The sequence below is a fragment of the Gouania willdenowi genome, chromosome 9 (assembly GCF_900634775.1).
Source record: "Gouania willdenowi chromosome 9, fGouWil2.1, whole genome shotgun sequence".
NCBI classification, from domain to species: domain Eukaryota; kingdom Metazoa; phylum Chordata; class Actinopteri; order Blenniiformes; family Gobiesocidae; genus Gouania; species Gouania willdenowi.
In genome coordinates, this window is record NC_041052.1 from 26975865 (window position 1) to 26987099 (window position 11235).

Consider the following 11235-nt stretch of genomic DNA (forward strand, 5'->3'; position numbering starts at 1 on the left):
ACCAAAACAGAATATAAAGATATCAACGGAGCACCTGAAGAGATTAATTTGAACTTTTCTGTGCTTCTAAACAATCTAAATATACATCAAAATGCATTTAAGGGCTAAAAAAGTGGATTTAGCATGATATGTCCCCTTTAAAGCTCCTCTGTTATCATGGCTGAGGGTGGATATAAATAAATAAATAAATAAAAACGTGTTTTTTAATTAAACCTCGAAACCTTTTGTAAAAATGAGGGTGGGGAGGAGTGGATTAGGGGTGGGTGAGGACTGAGGAGAGGGTTTATAGGGGAGAGGCGGGGTAGGGAAGGGGAATGTTTAAGTTTAGTATGAAAGAAAAGGGTCTGGGTTGGGATAGGTAAGGAAAGTAAATATATGTGTGCAACATAGAATTATTAGGTTTGGTTCAAGGGATGAGCTCTGTGAAATAAACAGTGTTGATATGGGTTAGGGTTATGTGTTGGCATTTGTTATTCTGATCACTGCTCTAATATAGTTGAACTGAAGGATCACATCAAAATAAATGTTGAAAACTAGTCAGATGTTGTCATATGATGAATAAAAGATTGATTGATTGATTGATTGATTGATTGAATAGAAATAAATCAAAACTGGGATGATGTCTACTATTCTAATAAGGGGTTGGAATTTTGCTCACTGGTATTTTGTCGACCGTGATTCTGACTGTTGGGAGTCAATTCATTAGGGGTTAGAACTTTGTCATGGATTTTAGGCTTCAGTAACACTGCTATTGAGTATAGTATAGACATCTGGGTAATGGGTATAAAAGATGAGTGAAAAAGGTAAGGGATGAGAGAGTAAATCATATTTTGTAAATTTTGGTTTTATATTTTTCATCAATCACTTTGATCTAAAACTATGAAGGCAATTGTTTAAATAAAATATGTTCCATAATAATTAGCACATTTTATGGTTAATTTGAGGTAAAAGTCAATTACCTTTGGCCAAAATCTGGCTGCTTTCTTCATAGTGACATCAAATAATTACATATAAGACATTAGTGTTTGAAAGAGGTTTTTATTTACCGGGCAAAAAGACGATAGTAGTCATTCATCTAAATCTGATGGGATGAATACCAATATGCCACGTTGTAAATGTCAAATTATTGCTTTATGTACCTTAATGCAAATCAGGCAGCAACTTAAAAAGAAGGGTGAAACATCCTCAGTTTTGTTCTGTATGTTATAATAATAATAATAATAATAATAATAATAATAATAATAATAATAATAATAATAATAATAATAATAATAATAATAATAGTGGTAAGCTACAACTGTAGCCACAGCTTCCCTGGGGCAGACTGATGAAAGTGAGTTTTTATGCTTAGCTTTTGAATGACCAGAACAAGTCCCAGCCAAAATAGTCAGACAATCCACACATTGCCTTAGAAAAGGTCCTTTATGAGAGATAGAGTAATCCGAATTTCATGCTCACTAGTGGGGAGCCAGTTATACCTCACACAGACAGAGCTCAAAGCATCTGAAAGGTATTCAGTTTGTGAATTTCTCCAACAGTGAGTCGATTAATTCTGTTTTTAGCATTGCTTTTGAGAGAACCTCATGCAGTATGTTATACCTACATTTCTTGACTTTTTGAGAATCCATGTTTCCTGGTTCTCATTGTGTAATATTATATAAAGTCAATGCTGTGCAAACCAGTAATTTTTCATTGATTTCCCCCCAGTAATTATCTGTAAGACACAGACCCAGTTCTCTGTTTCAGTCAGCCAATAGCAGGAAATGTAAAAGAATACAAGGAATTGCTTTTCATCAGTCCCTTTTTGACAAATCAAACATTAATTACAATATCTTCCAAATATAAATCAACAAATCATTTGTCCTGTTCCTGTTATCCCCTTTTATGCACAGCCTGTCTAATTATTTTTCCACTGGGCTCACAAAGGAAATTCATCATATGTATAATTCTGTTGTCAGCGTGCCTTTACGTTTGCCTGGAGGTATAAAAAAGCATGAGTCATGTCTGGAAAATGGATGGTTGGGGATAATAAATTCTCATCTGCATCACTTTCAACCATCCACAAATGAGAGACGTGTTATGCAGCAGATGTCCAGCGGATTATGACAGAATTGTACTGTCCAGCTACAGCTAGCCTGACAGCAGTGCAGTTGAAGAAAGATTGTATTTTCTTAGCTTTGTAGCACATTAATGCTGCCTTTAACACATGCAGAGGAAATTGACTATTTTTGATCACTTCACCAATCATACATATTTATCATTACCTCTCATTTAAGTTATTTCTGAGCCTATAAACTAAGGTCCTAATCCTCAGTAAAAAAAGATATAGCTTAATTACGATTATGTTGTATTCCTACAACAACTCTGCACATAAGAACTATACATGATGATGTAAGTTTATATTATTGGGTATTAAATCTCTTTAGGACTTTATTTTATAAGCCTCTCTCTCTGATTTTAGTTTATTTGATTTTTTACAACAAATAAAGAGCATCTTACAAATTCCCCACAGTAAATTTTGGCATTGAATTTAATTCAATGATTAAGAGGCCCAAAACTGTTGCGCTGGATGCAGGAGAAGATTAAGAGAAGGAAGCAAGGTTAAGAAGGTACATTTAGAGAGACAAAAGACTCAGGAGTTAACTATGACAAAAAAAGTTCTGAATTCTTGTCCAGAGCTGCACGTGCACCTCTACATCATGTCCGAGGGCATGTAATCGGTAGGATCACCGGTTCAAATCCCACCTGGGCTATCGCTGTGGGATGTTGAGCAAGTCCCTTAACCCTAACTGCTCGTATTGTACGTTGCTTTGATAAAAGTGTCTGATAAATGAAACTGTTATCTGTAATCTGTAAAATATACCCCTTTGCTGAGCTCTGCCTTGCACCATTTTTAGGTTTATTGCTGTAAGTTATTACTTTGTCTCCCTATTAATTTTAATTATCAATCTGTCCCCAACCAAGGATCTGTTTTTCTCCCCTTAAGGCAGGCAAGCACTGTGCGATTTTTGGGCTGATTTTCGACCTGTGTGTCTATTTTGTGGGCTCGTGCGAGTCTCTGCTAGATCGTGTGTCGTGCATCGTGTAGTATACATGGGGTCACGATTAGCGATTAACACCTCACGACAATCGACGAGCAATCGTAGGTCGTAAGGAAATCAAACATGTTTGAAATCCAGTCGCTCCTTGTGAGCTACTTGTGAGTGTATCTCACAGTTGAAGCAGTGCCACCGACCGGCTTATCGTAAACGCTCACACTGCAAAATACACTTTTCAAACCAAGCAGTGTTAGAGCTTCCTTCTGAACATTTAACCTTCTCTGTGTTTATACATACCTTGACCTTTTCAAATTACAAATAACAATGACTCTTAGCCTATAAATATATATACAACTTTCAAAATGGTAAATTTTGTTCACTTGCCTTTGATTTAAATTAAACAGTTCATCCTTTCTATGTTAATGTTTGTACTTGACTTTTGGAAAGTGATTAATGTTGCCACCTGTCCTTCAAAGGCCAGTTCCAAACAAACCAACAACCATCCCCCGATAGAAAATGTTTCAGAGAACTTTGATTAAGAAAATTGCTGGATGTGTGTGGTTTAGGCCTATGTTTCATTTTTTCACATCCTTATACTAAAGCAGAGCAATATCATTTAAACTGACAGATAAACACTTCATTACACAAAACAGAGGCTCATAATCTGCATTTGAGGGACTAAAATGTTGAAAATCAAAAGAACAGGATTCACAAGTAATGCTCCACTTGGACATAAAAGTATGATTGTTTTTATGGGTGAATTACTCATATCCTAAGAATCCCTAAATTAAGTTTGAGAGTTGTGCAGGGTGCACAACAATCTGCACACACACACACACACACACAAAATGAGGAGAACACATTCATGCAAATGATCTCAGGACAAGATGCTCTCTCTGCTTTGTGGTGCTTTTCTTCCCAGCAACTACACTTAAATGCCAAATGCCAAGTAATGCAAGTGGACAAGTATTATCTGCGAGAATGAGGTGCAATACTGTAGCTCTTTCAACCAAATGTTGGCAAATTGTTACCCACTCATCCTCTCACACATAATAGCCATAATGAACACAACCACTATAAAAAATACATTAAAAGGTTTTTCTGTAATTTTTCTATAAAAAGAAAATCATGCCTTCCTTGGGCCATATGTTCCATGTTGATGTATTTCCACTGAGAATAGGGTCAGTCCCAGATAGAGCAGGCTCTTGGTGATGCCCACTTCATGTTAGTTCTCTCACCCAACCTGGCTGAAGCTGCCACTGTTCTCCTGTCAGTGAGAGCAATAATTAGCACCATCCAAATATACCTCTGTTCCACTTTTTTCATTGGGACACATAATTACTCTACCCCTTGTATCTTATCATTTCCAGAGTTGTACAATCTATTGGCTCACCTCTGCTTGGCAATTGCACTTAATGTTGCTTAAGATGATTCAGACCTCGCATTCTATGGATCCTGATATAGTGCATGTGCATGGTCTTGTCTCGTTCACCAAGGAGTCCATCGCCTCTGAGTTTGAATGGTAACTCAGATAATACTCTTGCAACTGAGAGTTAAGGTCTTTCTCCTGCTTGCTGGCCTTTTTCCTTCGTTTATGGTTGACTGAGTGCTGCTGCAGCTGCCTTATAGTGTTGGGGTAGCGCTTCCACGAGACATAAATAACCAGAAGAATCAATGACACTGACAGAAAAAGGGCTACGCTGCCTGCAATGATTTTATGGAAGGCCATATGTTCAAATTGTTGCTCTGGAATGAATGGTGCTGGTGATATAGGCAGGGTGAAAGGTGTGGAGCTAACAGTTCTGGACTCTGTTGTCTTTCCTTCTATTCCACTTAGAAGGACAGGCGTTGAGATTATAATCTGTTCAGTCGTTGACTCAGTTTGATCCATGTCTGTTTCCTCAGATACCGATGGGACTGTTGAGATACTTATGCTTTGAGGTGAACTCATAGCAATGAAAATTGTGGAAGACACCACATTGAACATATCCCCACATGTGGAGTGGTTCCTCATTACATCCATGACTCGTTCCCCCTGCACAGACTTGGGACTGCTGCAGATCATACTGATATCTTTTGGGTCTTTGAAAGTCTGTAGCCACTCCATTAGGGGGCAGATGCTAGGGCTGCAGTCCCAGGTGTTTCCAGCAAGGCTGATGGCGTTCAACGAGGTCCATGCCTTCACAGCTTCCACTGGCACACTGCTCAGCTTGTTTGATTCAAGATTCAGTATCTGTAGGCCTGGCATGCTCTGGAAAACAGCTGGATCCAAGATCTGAATTTCATTTCCCGAGAGGTCAAGTTTTTGAAGTTTCTGCCAGGTCCATGGCATGCCATGACTGATGAATCTAATTCGATTCCACTGCAAATAAAGAGCCTGTAGATTTGTAAGGCGTGGGAAAATAAAGAAATTAATCCTTGAAAATTGATTGTGCTCCAAATGAAGCTCTTTCAACTTGAACAGCCCTAGAAATGTAGTGCGGGTAAGGCTCCTGAGACGGTTATAACCCAAATCAAGAAACTCCAGGCTCCGGCACTCCAAGAATGTGCGAATTAGGATCTGTCTCAGCCCATTGGATCGAAGGTGAAGGTTCTGTAGCTTGCGCAGACCATAAAAATGACCTGGATACAGCAAGTGCAGCTGATTGTAGGATAAGTCCAAATTCCTTAGGTTTGGTATTGCGCTAAATGTTCTGTTTTGCAGGACAGATATTTTATTGGAGCTGAGTATTAGCTCCTTTAGCCTACGCACACCATGGAAAGCCAGAACATCTACGGCATTGATTAAATTGTGGTCCAAGTAAAGCCAGATGAGCTGATTGAGATGTGCAAACTGGTAGGGCAGCAAAACCAGCAGGTTGTTGTAGCGCAGAGACAGACCCTGACACCCTGTGGTGATATTTTCTGGGATATCATGGAAGATGCTAGACTCGCAATAAACAATTTTTCCTTCACAACGACAACTGTCAGGACACGTCCTTTCCCCAGTGCTGAGCAGCAGCAAAACAGCTGCCTGCACAAGAATACAGGAAAACCTCCAGTCCATCATCACTGAACCTGTTGGGAGCCAGAGAAAATCACAGTCAAATTAAAAGGGGCATTGGTTTAGGAGAAATGTTTGTAAGGAGGTAAGAGATGCTACAATGTCTTGTTTGAGGGGATTCTGGAAATCTCATGTCTGACAATAAAGGATACGTAACTGTCTGACTGCAGTCAGTCAACAATAAAATGAAAATGTCTAAAATAAGAAAAACCCAAATAAAAAACAGCTCCACATATTCTAAAGTACACTTAGTGTCATTGAATGACACTCAGAAGCAGAAAGATAATCAACTTAAAAATGATTTCTTTTATGATTATATGAGTCCTAAAAGAAGAGGAAACTGTGTCACCAATAAGGACTATACGACTTACCCATGGTGGCAGAGTGCAGAGGTAATCCTCAGGGGTAAACGGGATGAAAAGCGCCTTACATTGCCATCAGCAGCAGTTTAGGAGATTTCAAGCTTCTTCTCCTGCACAGTAGATGGAAGTTTTCCTTGACGTGCAGGAGAGATGCCAACAGATGTCTGCACACTTAGACTGTAGTTGGAGACGCTGTTGCGTGTGCTGTTCAGCCCACTGTGTGCGAAATTACCCATTTCAGCACCAATAGGCTGATGCACAAGGCTGCTCTCCATGCAGTCTCTCTCTCTCTCTCTCTCTCGCTCTCTCCTGTCTCTCTCTCCTGCTCCCTCTACTCCATTTAATCTCTATCTCTCTCTTGTCTTCTGGCATAGACGTCTTCATGCACACACAGCTTAGAGGAATAAAAAAAGAACATGTTATTTATTATATTAGTTATGTATTATTATTATTATTATTATTATTATTAATAATAATAATAATAATAATAATAATAATAATAATAATAATAATAATAATAATAATAATAATTGGAGTTTTATAACTCCATTTTTGTCTCATTCATCAAAATGATGATTTTAATTGTGAATTGTGCACAAACTAATTACACTTTAAAAAGCCTCAGTTTATCAATATTTCTATCACTCAACCTGTCATTGCCATCTGAATAAAAATATTCCCTGTCATTGTTTGCAGTATAACATCAAAATACTTGCCATGCATTACATCATCTTTGGTGAATCTATCTGGTACTCCTTGCCAAATCCCAGTTGGCTCCTGCTTAAAAGTAAAGACAAGGTTAAGGAAAACCTTCTCCAGGCACATGGTTTATACTAAGATGCATGAGTCTATTGACTAGTGGTTAGCGTGCTTAAAATAGGTAGCTTTGTACAAAAACAAAAACATGCAGAAATTACACAGGGTCACACGCATACACAATTACAGAAGCACGTATTACGAGCACACTGGTGTTGAAATAGGTGTTTGGGTCACGTATGCTAATTAAAAGAAGAAACCAAGTTATGAAACTACTCTGTGAAAGGCTATTGAAAGTAAAGTCAAATGCAATTGCAAATTTAGTACAATAGTGCTGGCTAATTGTAGTATGCTTCCTGTGTTTAACAAGGTAGCTACTAAACCTAATAAAATCTTTGAAGACAGTATTAGTATTAGGTGCCAGTGCTTTGAAGAGTTGCTAATAAAAAATAAAATGAAATAAAATAGGAAGATAACTTAATTAAAAAATTGTTTTGTTGTAAATGACCGGCGGGTTCAGGGTCGCGGGGGTCTACTTGTACCTATCTCCAACTGTCGATGGTGCTAGGCGGGTGTACACGTTGGACAGGGCACCATTCCATTGCAGGGTAAACATTGAAAGATAGCCAGACAACCACTTACACTCATTCATTTCACTTGCAATCTGGAGACTCCAATTAACCCAACTTAAAAAAGTTTTTGGATAGTGGGAGGAGACTGGAGAATCTGGAGAAAGTCCATGCAAACTTGAGCAGAACATGCACATTCCACACAGTTAATGTAAAAGAACATCCTACATTGAATACACGTTTAAACCTACAGCAGCAGTTCCATCAATAGTGGGTTGTTTACCATTCATTCACATCAATTTGTTGGAGTTGGCAAGGCATTAAGTGTATTGGGTTTCAAGTAACCTATTATATAAACAATATTTTAAGTATACAAATTTGTATTTGTTTTCTAACAATCATCAATAGTTTGTTTGTCGACATTAAATAAATAATAAAAGCCTCAGACCACTGGGAAGAGTGAATGTCACATTTCAATAATAGTTAATGCTTGAAGACAGACATGTTTTAGGGATAAACACTCTTGATTTTCATTCAAAATATGGCTATTGTAATAGCTTAGGTGTGATATGGGTGTCATTCATTTAATAGACAGTGAACGTCTGTGAGGGTGTCAACATATTGCTGATGGCAGTGCTATTACATTATTTGCACCTATTTCTTACATACCATAGTAAACGTAGAGAAGACATGCTCAGAGAAACAAGTTAAACATGAAATTTCTGATTGTCCTTTGCAGTTCTTTTGAACAGACACAGTTGTGAATATCTGATTGTGCAGACTGAAATGGAAACATGAGGTAACAGCAGCCTCTTGTGCACTCAAAGAGAAATGGCTGGTTTGAGAAGCTACAGGATTCCAGCAAGCATAAAAGATAAATCAGCATCCTAGACTGACACTCTGGGTCAAACAATAATTTTCTTTGATACTAATCAGTAAAAAATGAAAAAAAAATACTTGGAAAGTCTGCACCATGAACCTCTCAGCAGGAGGTTTTATATCCACTACAGTTATGTTAAGATAATGCCGCTCAGTCTATATCAAACAAAACCTGCTCTTCAAAGCTTGAACAGCTCCACACGTGACTGAGACGATCATTTGTTATTTTGACATTTTGCACCGGTAGAGTGACACAAACATGCTGCTTTAAAATGAAGCCCGGAAGGCAAGCTGCCATACAGAAAATGAAGTGTGTGTGTGTGTGTGTGTGTGTGTGTGTGTGTGTGTGTGTGCTCCCTCTCGGTATTGAGCTCGGAATTGAGCCCGGTACTTCCGATTCATGACATCACTGTGTCGCAGTTTGTTTGGGTTAAAAAAAGAAGACCAATATTAAAAATGTTTTTTTCCTGCTAAAAATTATTGAAGTTAAAGGGGACATATCATGGTAAATCCACTTTTTTAGCCCTTAAATGCATTTTGTTGTATATTTAGAGTGCTTAGAAGTACAAAAAAAATCAAATAAGTCTCTTCAGGTGCTCCGTAGATATCTTTATATTCTGTTTTGCTCATATTTTTCAATCTGTTTCGATTTTTCTATTCTCTATTACGTTTTTTGAACTATTACATCACAGTATTTGCAGCGGAACTGCCAAATTAGTACATCAACTCCAGGTCCAACACTTCGAGCAATCCTCCATTTTTATTTCTCGCTTTTATTTTGTAGTCCAAGCTCAAGGATGCAGAAGTTACGAGAGGATGAGTCAAAATGTTCAGTTGCTGGATGTAGAAACCCACACGCTTCATTAAACCGTCTCCCAGCATCAGAACCTTTCCGAAGTACCTGAGTTTTATTTTTCACAGAAATGTACCCACATCTGTGGGTAAGGTCATTTTTGTGCGCGCGAAGCACTTCAAGGATGACTGCTTCTGCAACCTCCGCCAGTATAAAGAAGGATTTGCCAAAGACTTTGTCTGATTGAGGGTTCAATTCCTTCTATCTTTGAAGACGACGAACAGAGCACTTCGGTAAGCTGTAAATAACGCTAAAAAGTGTGATAAGACGTCCCTGTCATTGTTTTGTTAGCATTAGCAGTTGCTTAGCAGTTGCACCGTCTTCATATGTTAGCGCTGTGTGCTCGTTTTAGATCCTTGATGATATGGCCAACGTGATTTAATTTAAGTCTAAAGTTTTCATTAGTCCTTTCATTTTGCCATTTTTGTCTTTGAAAAGACTGTATTAAAATGCATTTTATGACGTTAGCTTGGCGCTAGCGTTAGCTCAGTGCTTGTGTTAGCTCACTTGTTAGGGTTCTGCAGGTTCATCATCTTCATTTTCATCTCGCTCCGCTGGCTCCGACTCTGGCTCGAACATGTAAGGCTGGATGGACAAGTCTTCTGTTGTTGACATTTTGTAAATAACCTCTGAATAAAGATTTTCTGCGCCGCTACATAGCCGTATCTCTTCTATCAAACTACAAAAATGGCCGAGCAGGGTGGAGTTGAACCGAGTGTCACCTGAAGAGGGGGCGGGGTATGGAGTGTCTCATTTGCATTTAAAGAGACCGCACCAAAACGAGTTGCTCTCAGAAGCACATCAGAAAAGGGGTAGAAAAGGGGCCTGTGGAGCTATAATAATGAGGAATTCAGACCCAAGCATTGCAGTTCTGCTTTATATAGACCACAACTGTATGATTTATATGTAAAAAGGAAGGATTTAAAACCATGATATGTCCCCTTTAATATTTAATGGTTATTTAAAATGATTCCTGTGACCCCAAACTTCCTTTAAATCACGGAGTCCATTTCCTCCTCTGTCCCCATCACCCTGCTATGCTACCATCAGCGTCTCAAAAACGGAGCTCTCTGAATAGATAATTTGAAATCGTCAGCCACTGGTCAGTCTTTTGCCAACAAGTTTCCGATTGTTTAAACCATATAACTGTCCGTGTAATTGCTCACTAATGCGCTGTTTCACTGGAGTCATTATTGAACTCAACCCCTTCAATACTCCATCTGAAAAACTGTGGATTGCCACGCATGGAAGCTAAGCTCTGACTACTCGGTTCACAGGTAAACAATAAGGGTGTAAACAATACATGTATTTGTATTGAACCGTTTCGGTACAGGACGTTCGGTTTGGGTACAGAGTTGTGCACGGGTGAGTTCCCGGAACGGAAGGGAAATTGTGTTTACTTCCGCCTGCAGCTACATGTGCCAAGTAGTAACGGCTGCAGCCCGTGTACGTCATGGCTAACGCTAGCGAGAAACCAGAGCTGTAGGACCCTCCCCTGTCGCTAAGAATAGAATAGATAGAATAGAATAGAATAGCCTTTTATTATCATTACATAACATGTAATGAGATAGAGCTCCCCATAAAAATACAAACATAAGAATAAACAATGTATATACAATATAAATAGATTTTAAAAAAGTTCACATACACTCGTATCAGTATTAACATAATACTGTGCCAGCGTATTGCATAGAAACTATTGCACATTGCCCAGTATATTGCACCAGTCAGATAA

General features: G+C 38.6%; 1 protein-coding gene across 1 annotated transcript; it reads right to left on the reverse strand.

Moving 5' to 3' along the window:
• Positions 1-4186: 4186 nt before the first annotated feature.
• Positions 4187-6643, reverse strand: lrrtm4l2 (leucine rich repeat transmembrane neuronal 4 like 2). Its single transcript, XM_028457784.1, has 3 exons — positions 6453-6643; positions 4432-6095; positions 4187-4305 (listed from the first exon to the last, which is right to left on the reverse strand). The coding sequence occupies exons 1-2, from the start codon at positions 6454-6456 to the stop codon at positions 4471-4473; spliced, it is 1629 nt and encodes a 542-aa protein (XP_028313585.1). The 5' UTR covers positions 6457-6643; the 3' UTR covers positions 4187-4305; positions 4432-4470.
• Between the last annotated feature and the right edge of the window lie 4592 nt (positions 6644-11235).